General features: G+C 38.9%; 1 protein-coding gene across 1 annotated transcript; it reads left to right on the top strand.

Moving 5' to 3' along the window:
* Positions 1-9,110: 9,110 nt before the first annotated feature.
* FABP2 (fatty acid binding protein 2) lies at positions 9,111-13,683 on the top strand. Its single transcript, XM_056346813.1, has 4 exons — positions 9,111-10,380; positions 11,046-11,218; positions 11,803-11,910; positions 12,802-13,683. The coding sequence occupies exons 1-4, from the start codon at positions 10,314-10,316 to the stop codon at positions 12,850-12,852; spliced, it is 399 nt and encodes a 132-aa protein (XP_056202788.1). The 5' UTR covers positions 9,111-10,313; the 3' UTR covers positions 12,853-13,683.
* The last annotated feature ends 878 nt before the right edge of the window (positions 13,684-14,561 follow it).

Raw genomic sequence — 14,561 nt, 5'->3', positions numbered from 1 at the left:
CTCAGAATTGCTTCCACTACAAAGATTGGAAAGTACATAGAAATACAGTTCCTAGTAAATAAACCATTTAAATGTCATAATACACCTGTATCTGTATATATTTACGCAAACGCAAACCCTTTGAACTAGTGGTTTAAGAACCTTAGAAGCGCAGGTTGCTGTACTTCGTGAAATTTCAGAGAGTGATCAAATTCTTTATATAGTGTTTCACTCTGCCTCAAGGCAAGTGCTGGTTTTGTGTCATATCTTTGTGTGAAACGTTTGCAGAAACGGCTCATTCCTTTCATAATGTGGATAGGCAACAATATGAAAAAAAAACCAGGCTGTTTTCTGCCTGAAGTTTATTCCCTTCAGAATTCAATGTTTTCAAACCCAGCAAGTGGATTACAGCCATGCAGCTGCCATTAATTTCATCATGAGTTGTGTATCTCATTATTTTAGTCAGGTCTCAAACATATTCTCCCCAATTTGTACTGTCTCTCTCAAACAATCAGTGGATTGTACGAGAAACAAGCTGAAATGGAGTTTACTGCTTTGTCAGTTCAGTCCATTAAAGCCATTGTGAAATTCAATATTTCAGTCTTTACGTACAGAATTTGTTCCACTAATTTTTAATACTTGTCTCAATGAAGACATCTGTATTTCTCAGACACGGACATAGTTTCATTTAAAGTCACTCTACAGCACAGTTTAATGCTTAAAGTACACTTTTCTTTCTGGTTTTGTTAACCTTTTTGAAAAAATTACTTTTTGTACATATTAACATACACAAAATTACTGATTAACCTTACCTCTTGTAATTAAAAAGAACAGTGAGGCTCTTAAGCTGTAGGCAATACTTCTTTTCCAACAAGTTAGTCACACATCCAATATTAGCTGTAGAATGTTTAGGTTTTCTGTTATCTCACACAATAAAAGAAAGGAGGGGAAAATAATGTTACATTGATTTTGGAGATGGTATTTTTAATTAGTAGCAGTTTAAAGTTAAGAATAGATTATTCTCATACCTTCACAGAATACAAGTGAGCTAGCGATAAAAGCGAATCCTCTATTCCATTGGTGACCAGCTGAGCTCTCTTTAGAAGAGAGGACAGAAGCCTGATTTTATGCACCACGTTCAGAAAATGGCATGCATGTAAAGATAAATTTTTGAACTCCAATCCAATATGTTTTATCTGGCAGTGGCGCAAACTGACAAAATCAGAACACTGTCTAATTAATTTATAAGATTTTTCAAAATTATGTAACTGATTGACCACCCCATTATACAGAAAGATCACGAAGCATCAGATCTAGCCCCTTAAAATTCGGGGATGTTGGCCAAATGATCTGGATGGTGCCCCTTGCAGTTATGCATGAGAAGACAGCAGAGAGTTTTGATGGAAAAAAATGCCTCATTCATAATAAATTCATACATTTTTAAAGGTTTTATAGAGACCTAGTATTTCAGGCATATTTGTACATTACCTTTGATTAAGAGCCTTGTCTCTGTGATGCTGTAGTTTCTTCTCCCTGTCAAATCACATGCAGTTTACATTCCACAAGGTTTCAGCTTTATTTCACAGTTCTCTGCCATACTTGTTCAGGGACTTGCGCTAATTTGAAAGATAAGCTTGAACATTGGTGCACTGGGGAAAAAAGAAAAGAAAAGAAAAGATAATTTGGCTAGAGTATGATAAATAATGAGGGCTGACTTTTTTGGTTTGGACTTTCATGGGAACAAGGAACATCACAGAACCTGGCCTGCTAATTAATGACGTTTGCTAAGCACAGCAAATTGTGACAGCAAAATCTTTTGTCTTTGTCATTGCTAGGTGAATGGAAATTGCATGGGAAAGTTTATTTTCCAGATAAAGAAGTTTGTTTCCATAGAGAAACTCAAATCTAAGTACCACTGTTTGTAAATGTGTATTTATGTGACAGCGCTATATAATAGCCGTTTCCACTAACTTTCACAGCGTGAGCTTGTCATGCCAGGGCCTAAGGTGTGCTCAAATACCCATTTGAAGTCAATTCTATGATTCCCATTTACCTCTAGTGGGAGCTGGAATGAGCTGTATAGGAAGTGAAAGAACGGGTCAAATCCACCTTTTTTCCTAGAAAGAGGGACCAAACTCCTACCCTTGGTAACACCTGCCTCACCTGCTCTTTGCTGTACTCAGCTATTCCTGCTGATGCCCAAGGTACCTTACAGATGTAACCGAAGTTGGAATTTGAGCCCTCGATGTATTCACATGGCAGACACCTGCATGTGTCTCTTAAAGAATGTAGTGTGAAATGCACTGTAAATAGTTTTAATATACGTTTCTATTATAGTTTAATAAAAATCTGAATCACAGTCACTAGCCACTGAGTTTGTCCATTTGTATTCTTTCATCTTTTCAAAATATTTGAACAAATATATAGTTTCTGGGCACAGTATTTTTGTACTAGGTTAAGAGGGTTACTCTGTACATTATGTTTCACCTTAAAGCATCATTAAAGTCTTCTGAATGTTACGTGTTCTTGCTTGCTTCTGTCCTGTGACTACGTAGTAAAACTAATTACGTTACTTGAGAGAATCACTAGTCCTACTTACTGTACAGCTAAGAGAAAATATAGTCAGGTTATTTTCTATGGTCCAGCTGCTGCTTACTACTTATTTCCTCATTCTTCTCTTTGTACTGTTTTCATGCTTTTTAAAATAAAAAGGATGATGTAAAATTTTACTGTTTGTTAATTAATATTACTGAGGTTGAATTTTCAGCACCTCATTGTTCCCCGATTCAAATAATTGCTTCTCTAAATTTATAAGCTGTAATAAATTCTCTAGGTCCTAGAAATCTTGAGGAGAAAAACTTCACTATTTAAATCAAGATGCCTGTAACGTAAGTCCTACCAAGATAAGCCAGTGGTAAAGTACTTCTCGTTTACAAAGAGCAAAAATTAATTCACCACTGCCAACCACTAGGGAGCACTGCAGCTACACTTAGGAGGAGCTGTCAGAAACCCCTTTACGTAGTGGATAAGCGAAACTGCCAAATACAACTGTGCTACAGACCCATCCTCATCCTCGGCTGCCAAATATCAATTCCTGGGGCCGCACGTGAGAGAGATGGAAATAGTCAACCCGATGTCTTCAAACAAATCCGTGAAAATATTTTTTACAATAAAAGCCACATCACGTGCAAACGGCTGATCCTAGAAGTAATTCTAAACCGATGGGCTTCTTGGCAATTTCTCTTCTTTGCCTATTAGGTTCTCCGCAGTAACACTTTTGGCTCGACTTTTTTTAGCTCTAGGCAAACCCAAAAAGTATGTACATCCCTGACAAACAACAGTCTCATTCAAAAAGTTATGAAGGGCCAATTTTAGTTCAGCACAAAACACAAGCACTGTTTGCTCGAACCAACTGCAATTTATGGGTGCAACTGCACAAGTGTCTATGTATATCTACATCTATCAGGTAACCGTTTGCTGCCAGGACTACAATCTTCCCAGCCCGCTCACCAACCCAGTCATGCTCCTGCTTGGCCGCACTGCCCTACTGAATGTTTGAATTCCCTGCTGAGAAGTGGCGCAGCCTGCAGCAGGAGTGCCGAAATACATTTCGTACCCAGCCCAGAAAAGGATATAACTTTGAACAAGGGCATTTTTATGGAAGAGGCGAAATGGAATATTACACTGTCTCTCACATCTTGCACAACTACGACGCCTCTTCAACAAATGGAAAAGACAATAGCTCCTTCTTCCGGCCATATTTCAGTAACAGTGGTGACAGCTACTGCCGCCACGCATTTCACATTCCTGTAAAATTGCACCCTTTAAGCTTTTTCGGAAATAATTCCAGCGTGAGAGTTTTTTACAGTAGTAAGCTTTAGGATCTAAATGTATGGAATCAGACAGCCATTGAGTTCTTCAGCCCTTCAGAGGAGAACAGCATTTCCTAGCGCATACAGAACTTCAGAACTTCTATTTCTGAAGTTGGAAAATATCACAGCTTACAAACACAGTGAATTTTCATCTCAGTATTCACAATGCAGAATTTCTTGAAATACCTGGCTGCATGTTTCCCCCCATTATTCCAAAGCTTTCATTTTCTTTAACGTGGACATTTACTTTTACACTTCCTGAGAGACTGAACTGTTCTCCAAACCTGCATTATTTTCTGTTCTGAATCTGTACTATCAAGTAAAGATAAAATCCTCTTTCCTGCTGAGCTGTGACAATCAATTTAGCCAGAGCCAGCTACTGCTCACCCAGTGGCTCATAATGGCTGATAAATAGATCTATATTTCACACAGGTTTCTTTTAACACCACCAAAGATCTTTATACAAAAGCTGGGAGTACCACAGTTAAATCATACCACTAGTTTACACCATACATTCACATACAGGCATTTCTGCAGAATCCTTTTTTGTAGTAGTTAACCAAATCACTGGCACGTTATTTTATGATATATATGGCTTATTAATGGAAGGGAAGGTCATTTTACAGGTATGTAGAGGGGTTCATTTCATCAAGGTCACACAAAGTCCATTTCTGTGCTGGAAATAGAATCAGAATCTGAGCGTCTGTCCTGCTTTTACATGAGACACAAATAAAAGAATGTTTTGCCTTGAAGCCACTTTTTCCTTTTGGATATACAAATATGTAACTATCTGAGCCATGCAGGGTGCTCTCTTGCTATTATGTCAAGCTCAGAACTCTGAAGCTCACTGTTTCACAGATGAGATTAGATTCAAGTCAGTAATCCAGATAATCACAATAAACTTTGGTGGAGTTTGGAGCTATATCATAGTCAAGAGCAAAGTGTAGGATCAGCAAACAGCTATGCTGACATGAACTAAAAGTCCAGGTCCAGTTTTGGAGGAACCACCATGACTGCTGCAGCCTGTCAGTACTGACCATTGTCAGCTCATGGGACTGTACCTCAACCCCACCCCTTGACCACATCTCCCATTCTGAACAAAAAGAAACTACTTCACCAGATTTTCCTGCTAGTAAGTATTTGGCTGGAAAACAGAAAGAGAGCATTAAGATACACATTTAAATACTTTAGATAAGCCTGACACAAAGCCTTACAGGTCACTTGGCATATCAGTCTCTATGTGACAGGTGACAAATGGCACTAACACTCGGAGATTCACATAACCTTGACTGGGAAAGTACACTTATTTTTATTGGCAATTCTTCTCAGTCACCCTCAATTCACTGAAACTAGGCTCGATTCTACTATTCTGGGAAATCCTGGGATTTCTTTTAGCATACAGTAACAGATAAAGTAAATAGCTGTTACTGCTTTAATAACATCCTGCATCTTGCATCTAGATTTTTTTAACCTGGAGTTCATCAGCTCACGCACTTCAGTTCTCTCCAAAAATCAACTCTCAAAACCATGCAGCACTTTATGGATCAGAGCCATTACACAGAAATTTAAAAAACAGTAAATACAGACAATTAAGAGTAAGTTTTAAGATCCACAGCCCACCACTAACTAACCAGACCACTGGATCAATATACTCACTGCAAATTTCCAAGTAATCTTAAAATGCTGAATCTTTATGTTGAGCAGATTGCTGATAGCAGCATCCAGCAGATTCTCCTTGAACCAAAATAAAACCAGAAATTTAGCCAACAGGCAGCTGAAGTAGGACAAAATCTAGCTCAAGTGTGATCTAATCCTGCCGCAATACAACATCCACACGCACTAAGTACTTTGAAATTTATTATCCAAGGGTTGGCATCAGTCAGGCTCCATTGAGCTCCTCGTTGCTAGGCCAACCATGGCTACGCTCAAGTTGGCTTTACTGGCGTAGAATTATCTATTTACCCTATCAATATAAATTTGAGTACTGTGGTTTAAATGCTTAGTAAAACTTCACAGTAAGAGATCCAGGGGCACTGAAATGATTTAAGTGCCGAACCATCTTTGCAATCCATCCCAGGAAATAGAGGAATCATGCATAAACACTGCCCAATCAGTTCACAACTACCTGACAGAAGCCAGTTAATCTGCATGGTTCTAACAGAGATTCATCTCTCTCTCAATATAAATATTATATATAATAATATTTACATAAGTCTAGTATGTTTATGTTGGCACCGAGCCTTAACCACTGCATGGTAAATCTGAGTTCTACTGTCCTAGCTGATTTTAGGCAGAACAACTTGAAGACAAGCCACGAAACAATAAATAGGATAGATTAATATAACCCACTGCAGGAGCATTTTTGTTACCCTGATCTTTGGAACTTCACTGTCAATTACCATCATCGTGCAGCTTGGTACGATTACCACAAACTGGCATGATGAGGTTGGCATGACCATATAAGTTAATAATTTCTTTCTATCCCCCTCATTTAAAGATCAAACTTCAAAGTTAATAAATTTGTCCACTTTCAGAGTTCTGAAGCTGGCAGGCTGAAGGAAGCCAAGTATACACACCCTTAGCTTTCATGACTTTCATGCAACCAGCAATACTAAAAACCCACATTTTTCAATGCAACATCTAAGCAAAAATTGTAGTTTTAAAAACCACACAAGGAAGAGCTAGACAGAAGGATAAAGGTTGTGGAATATTCCAACATTAAAAAAAAAAAAGAAGTCTATAAAAACAATTTAAATTATAGTTTTAGAAGGAAACTCAGCTTTTGTAGGACCTGAAAACAGCTCTGAATAAAACTTATATCGTATGATTCTAGTCCTTCTAAGAAAACTGAAATCTGATTTTAGTGCGTTAGTAGCCCTAAGCCATGTCAATTGAGAGAGCAGAAAGATAGCTGCTTGTTCTAGCACTGACATTCCATCAGACCTCAGAGAAGAACAGTTCTTTATGCTGTCAGTGCTACAGCAACACAGGGACACCATGAAACTCATAAATATTGACCACCTGTGGAGATTCTCACTTAACTGACAGATCATTGGGGCTGATCTGAACAGGATCCTAAGGATTCGTGCCCAGTGAAAAGAAATATTAAGGCAGAAAAAAAATGGGACAGAAATGGAGCAACAAGCTTTGATGTGAAATTCAGGACCCAGCTACCCGCTGCTCCCATGGTGAGGTTTGGAGTTGGCTGGTTAGCCTGACTGCTAAGGGAGACCAAAGAACCGCAAGGGCAGAAAGGCAAGTGGGAAGATAGGACTGGAAAAGCACATCTGAGAAATCTTCCTGGCAGTTGAGGACTCGATCCAGAAGCCCCTCCCCCTTTTTTAAGGTTCAGAAACACTGCTGAAGTAAGTTTGATGTAGAAATTCGTACTTCACCTGCAGGATGTCACTACTCAGAGTTATTTTTTTCAGAGGTTAAGAAGATAGACTGGATTCAAGTGAGGAAAGTAATCTGTAGCATTAGTTTTGTTTAACTATATAAACACCGTTTCAGCCATCTTAGCATTTCCTAAATGAAATGAAGCAGTAGGTTCTTGGAGAGAATAAAAAGTAGAAAAGCTTCCTTTACATGCTCAAAATAAAAGGTCATTTCCTATTTGTTAGATTTCATATACGCCTGAAATGATGTGAATAAATCACATCATTTCAGGCCGCAGTTTTCTACTGGATACAACCAAAGTGGTTCAAAGTTGGACCACCCCACGGTCAGAAAGAACCCTTCTGCAAAGCCTAAAGAGAGTCTTTAAAAAAACAGTAATTTTGTTAAGCAACAATAAATTGGATGAACTATAACCAGACACCAGGTATTTTTGTTTATGTATATATACTAAATAAATAATATATGTTGACAATGATAACTGCAAAGGTCAAGATACACTCCAATGCAATAAAAAGATATAATCTGACTTGGCTAGAAACTAATTTTGCCCGTCTTCTGAGCTGGCTGAGGGGTAAGGTGAACATCCACTATTAGCACAGCACTGGGCACAGGCCACAACACTTTTTGAGACCCTGAGTTCAGATGTGCAGCACCATGCTAACACAACTACTCATCTTCCAGTGTGTAGCTGGCCGATTTTTACCCAGTTCCAATTACAGGGCCTAACATTTATGTTCTTCCCCAAGTCAAATTGCCCTGTACCTGGCAATGCTCTAGTTCACAGTGAGACACAGTATTTCCATTTCGTCCTCCACCAAAGATGTTAATTCTGGAGTTGTAATATTTATATAGAGACAGGATATTTTCCCTACCAAAATTACGCCTACTTCTTTGCAAAGTTTTAGAACTTTTATGTAAGTCAAGGTGAGAAAAAACTGCCTGTACAAACTACATAATGAAACCCAAATGGTGGTGGCAAATAGGTATTGTGAGGTACTTCCCTCACTGCCATTAAGAGTAAACAGCCTGGACACCTTCCATCTGGCAGGCAAGGCAGAAATATAAGAGGCAGGAAGAGGAAAGAACAAGCAGCTACTATAGGAAGAGCGGCAGGCTTTGTTTCTTCCTAGCCTTAGCGGGAAAAAGGCATTTCTGAGATGGAAGACATGGCTTTGAGGAAGGTGAATGACAGCAGCAGTACCAGTGGAAGACAAGAGGACAAGCTGCAGCCTGAAGAGGATGTGTCCACAACCTCAACCCTCGTCTCTTGCAGGTGACCCTGCCCACACAGACAAGGGACCACATGGCTGTGGGCTCCTGCTCTCTCCCAGCTCCAGCCGCACTGGCTCACCAGGTTAGTGCTCCAGCACGTCCAGCATGGCCCCATGGTAGGCGTACTGCAGCCTCACAGCAACCATTCATTTGGCAAACGAGATTCTTCATGTTCCCCCCTCCTCCCCATGCAATTTAGGCAAGACCCCCAGGTTTGCAGCATCTGCTGGGTAAGAAAGAGGATGTGGCTCACTTCAAGTGGAACGAATTATGAAACACTCATAAAAGGAGCTCTGTTGGCAGATCTGAGATAACCTCTGCAAATTACTGCTGGGACAGTCATCTTGAACTGAAATAGCTGTAGTTGGAACATGAGGTGTTCACAGCTACAACAGACTGGCTTGCACCAAATCCCATCTTTCAAAAGACCACAGGGTCTGGAAAAACAATTTTAACTCTAACACATGGTCAGCTTCTAGCAGCCTGTTTTAACTGCAAATCCAGCACCTTTCCCTACATCACCTGCAACAATATGAACCTACAGACTCATTTTTTTTCTCCTTCTTTTCATCCAGTGAGAAATACTTGTTGAGCTATTTTTCCTCCCTGGTCTGTCAGACAGATTACTATTGATTTCAAAATGAAGCTGCCCGGAGTGAAAAGCCACACTGTTCTGGTATCGGTAGCAAAGTTCTAAATTTACAGTCACACTTCAGTAAAACCTCTTGTTCCAGGCTGCAATCCATAGATGTACAAGATTATGAAAACATGAGACGCTGCTAAAATTTGCTAAGTAGAGAATAACCCATCACCTGTGCACTAAGCAAAATCCAAGTCGGCGTTCAGGATTTACATTTACATTTTGAACCTAACAGATAGCAGAGCTGGTACCATCCGTGTGAACAGAATAATTATATCACCCTAAACTTGGTAAAGACAAAAGCTGGGTCAATAGATTTGCTCAGGTTCAAGTAGCAGCAGTTAGAAGGGAACAGGAGTAAGGGAAGAGGCAGCTAAGTCAGGGAAGACTCATGTCCTGTATTATCGTTGAACAGACAAAATCTGGGACCTCTGGAAATCAACCACATCAGGTAAACTTCCTTAGCTGCACATCTTTTTCTGGTGCAGGAACGGATTAGGTGCACATCACAGTCACTGAATGTGTTATAATGAAGAAAATTCATAGGAAATGCTCAGAATTTAAACTATAGAGTGAGCCCATGACTATCATCCCAATTTTCATAGCTCAGCACTAGACCAGAAGCAAGTGGACAGTTTTCTGAAACAATCTGCAGACATTCAGTAAATCCTCTGCCCCATGCTTATGTTGAGCAGAACAGATCTCTACCAAATTATAACAAAGTAGATAATTGTGTTTGGTTTGTTGGGTAAATATATTTCCTCCAGTTGCATCAAGACTCTCCTACAAGCATGAAGATACAACAGAGATGGAAAATGTTGAGTAATTTTCTTACTCTAATTACTGCTTTCACTAGATAGCTGATTTTGAGTACAACTCAAATACGCCAAATACAATGAATGGTTTAGCAATCCTTTATGAAGATGAGCAATAAAGATACTGTCAGGCAATAAGGGAGAGATTCAGCAAACCTTGTGGTCATGATTGGAAGTTTGATTGAACTAGAGTAAACTTCTCCTTGAAAAGATCAGTGCATCAGTTGAGCTTTAGTCAGCCACATCATCCTGTAAATTACTTTCAAGATAAGCCAGTACATAAATTCTCTTTGCAAAGATACCTTACTTCAGAACAGTCCTCCTACAGACAGAAACATGGCATTTAATGGTAGCTGGAAAATAGACAAGAATGAAAACTATGAAAAGTTCATGGAGGCGATGGGTAAGTCTTGCTTTTCTAATGGCTTCTACAAGAATAATAATACCACAATGGCTGAATACAAACTTGAGCTGTCTGTGACCCACCTTCTGACTAGCCTCTCCTGCTGTTTGCTGCTCTGCCCTTGCACAGCGTACTGCATTTATTTTCAAAAGATTCCACAGAGGGGGGGAAAGATACTGGGAAATGTTCTGATTTTAATTACATTATGTTAATCTTAAACAACTTGACAAATTCCAGCAGATTTATTTCAGCAAAGGAAAGACTCTCTAAGTCTAAAGGCTCGGAAAATTTGAATGAGAAACTTTCAGCAGAATTCTATAGCAGGAATATTATTCTGGTAACATGAAACTAGTTTCAAAATAACACAGGGAGGAAATCATCATTCTTCAATTTTATAGAAACACATGATTCAAGCCATTTTAACATCCTGATACTTAAGTTTGTACAAACTGCACTATATACATATAGACATAACCATTCCAGTTGGACAGTGGTTTGTCTTATATCTTTACTGGTGAATATGGCCTCAACAAAAAGTGAAGAAGAATAAAAATTCAGGTAAGAATGCTGGAATAAAAACTCGGCCACATAAAAAGTCACTAAAAAGAGACATGTATGATGCTCTAGAGGTTTTTTTTCTGATTGATGTTAACTGATATTTCTAGGTGTTAACATGATGAAAAGAAAGTTAGGAGCCCATGATAACCTGAAGATCACTATTCAACAAGATGGAAACAAATTTTCTGTCAAAGAATCAAGCAACTTCCGTACCATAGTTATTGAATTCACTCTGGGAGTCAATTTTGACTACAGTCTGGCTGACGGGACTGAGCTTAATGTAAGAAACTTTCTATATAAGTATATATTTATGATATGATAATAGCTTTGTGCAGTACAGTTTCAAGATGAATGCCTTATCTTCCTATTTTTTAATTTAAATTTTACTTCTAAAGTGCGACTGGTTCAGGAATGCTTGCAGCTTATATAAAAAACCACAAGGTAGTATTAACTGTTACTGGTTCAGTACTGTACCATGATACTCAAGGTTCCATAGAGTGCCCCAAAACCAGAGTATGCAGCCAAAATCCAGGTGATTGCAATTTTACTTCTGAGAATACTCAAGTACACCACTAGACTGCACATTGAGTATTTGTAAGAAATTACTTTTTCTCTGTTGATACAATTAATTGAAATAAAGTGTACTCAGCATAATTAAAAAAAAAAATCCAGGTTGACTAGTATGCCATTAAAAACCCCAATGTTTTCATTAAAATTTCATTTTTACAACTTTCCATCAATGTCCAAAAAAGCGTTATTACACTGTTTTAATCTCTTCTCACTTCTAAGCATTTCTGCAGTCTTTAAATCAATGCAGTGTCCTATCTATTGCAAAATATTTGGGATTTTTTTTTCCCATTATAGGGTGCTTGGAACATGGAAGGAAATAAACTCGTAGGAAAATTTACTAGAAAAGACAATGGAAAAATACTCACAGCACACAGAGAAGTCGTAGGTGATGAACTTGTTCAGGTGAGTTAAGCAGTCACTTAGCTACTTTACAATATAATTAACTGAAAAATTTTTAACAGCTCTTCTGAAAGGAGGAAATATTTTCTTCAAGCCAAATAACTTCATTTAGTTAAAATTCTCAAGTTGAGTAAGCTATCCAAATTTAAACCTTTAAAATAAAACTCACAAACTGATTTTATCTTTTTCTACCCATGTGAACAAATTCTTATCAATGCATTCTGAATACAAGCTGTACACAGTAGACGTAGACAGACACTGTATAGGTATGTTCTGACTGAAGGCCCTTTTCCAAGCCTTACCAGTGGCTGATAAACACCCTCTAAAAACAGAGATTGGGGTTTGGGCAGGGAGCAGCAACACAGAGGGGTAAGTCAGAGACACACAGGAGATGTTTCACAGCTCTGCAGTAAAGCCAGAAACTGAACTGTAATGCTTGAAGATCCTCATCGCTAGCAGGTCCCAAGCTTCTTAAAAGATTTTTAAAAAAAAAAACAAAACAAAAAACCAACCTTATGGACAGGTGTGAGATTTAAGATATCAAAAATGTACAGTCCAACTCTTTGGTGCTTCTTCACACTTCTAAGAACAGCAGTCATGCAGAGGACTCTTGCTAAGTAGTGTTATTGGGAATACAGTAGTTCAACACTTTGGGTTTTTTTCTGAGGCCCCCAAAAGCTGTCCCATGGTCGTTCAAATGTTTGCACAGAGAATTGGTGCCTAGGGACACCAGTCTGCTTTCCTTATGTTCCTTTCCAAGTGCTGACTTGGAAACGTGGCCCCACACAGCCACCAGTCACAATGAGTTAGATCGTTATTGACCATCTCTCAATAGCACCCGTGAAATGAAACTGTAATAGCAGCCACTGATTTTTCTTCTTGATTTCCTAACAGACCTACACATATGAAGGAGTTGAAGCCAAGAGAATCTTCAAAAGGGACTAAGCACTTCAGTCAGAACAGCACCAAAATCCAGTGGAAAAAAGACCGGTTTTCTACATGCGCTCTGCATTTGTTTTGTTTTTTTCTTTTTATCCACTCACGGCACTTCTTAAACTGCAATTTACTTAGCCCTGTTGAAAACACAGGCTGGTTCCTTATGTTTACTGTTTTGCCTTGAATAAACAAAATCCAAATACAATTTGATACAAATGCTAAAATGTTATTTGTACCAAGTCCTACCCAAGTGCCATACAGTAAAAGGCTGCAGAAACTATTTTCTATAAGCAGAACTGAAATATTCTTTGCACTGCTTCTCAAATGGCAACTTGGTTTCCTTACCATAATATTTATATTGATGAATGGTTTCTCTGTATTGAATATTGTGTTTATTAAGGATGGCAAGACCTAAAAGAAACCTGGCAACACCCAAGTCTCTGAGACTATTCTATGTAAATATAAATATGGAATAAATGCAAAATATGCTGTGATAATACAGCTCACTTGGATGACTTAAATGATATCACATCGATACCTTGCTCATATCAATAGGAACAATATAAAGCATGTACTGATGATATACAGATATTTCACATAAAGTAATTACATTGTCTTTGTTTCTGAAAGCATGATCATGCTTTGAAAGATGCAGATTTTGAGGTGTTCCAATTTATTAGGGGTTCAAATTATTCTGTGTCAGGAAAAGCATTAGCAGGCTCTGAGTGAGTTTCTTTCAGAACATGAAGGAAAACATTGAAGGCATCTTAAGAGGATAAAGAATGATTTCAGACTATGTTGACTTCAAACACTGGTGTTTCTGATGGGTGACAACATGCACCACCTTCTGCTCATGTTGTCCAGTCTGTAAGTGCTCTTTTCAACCCAGCCTCAACTCCCTTGAGTTACGCCATTTCCTAAGGGTTCCGGTAAAAGTGCCTCTCGAGGGTCAGCACTAGTTAAGATCTGCTGTGTCTAACTATGCCTGCCTCTTGGTGGTCACCTACTCCTGTCCCCACGTCTATGGGGCAGCCTGCTTCCCAGCCATGGACACTTTCTGACCCATCAGCAGAACAAACCTGGCTGCTGCCAGCACTCTTGTCCTTCAGCAAATACGCCCCAAGCTCTTTTTTTTTTGGCTTCTGAGCTTTCTGTGCCCATGCTTTTGCTGCCGTAGTTAGAAAACGACTGATTCATGTAAACCTTTGCTAAAAGTTCATAATACCACGTGGGCCTGAGGACAGCCCGGAGGTTTCACACAAGATACAAGTGCAGCCATATCTGTAAAGTCTCATGCATTTCATCACACAATTCCCTGACGACGGTAAGCAGCTAGATAATCTCCTGCCATATGGCTGTACACATGCTGTTTGTTACAGGTCCAGTTTCAAATATCATTTCTGAAAGGGTACATTTACATTATTATTTTAACGGGTTTTAAAAATACCTCGCAAAATTAACTCCCCTGTGTTGGCTCTTCTTGACTGCCCTTTTGCTGGCCATAAACGAATAAAACATAAAACCATTTCCCCCCTTATTTTTATAACCGTCTCCCCTTTAGCCTGTATTTTTGTGGTCTTCAGCATCTCGTAGCTCCCTCTACTGCCAAAATGCTCTCATGACGTAAAAAGAGTACCCAGGTTGGGAGTAGGAGGGATGACCCTTCTTTATGAATTTGCATTTCCTCTTCCAGATATTGATTGTATGCAACTTCCAGT

Source organism: Falco biarmicus, chromosome 1, assembly GCF_023638135.1.
Source record: "Falco biarmicus isolate bFalBia1 chromosome 1, bFalBia1.pri, whole genome shotgun sequence".
NCBI classification, from domain to species: Eukaryota; Metazoa; Chordata; class Aves; order Falconiformes; family Falconidae; genus Falco; species Falco biarmicus.
The sequence above is the reverse complement of the archived record's forward strand: the minus strand, read 5'-3'. Positions and strand labels throughout refer to the sequence as shown.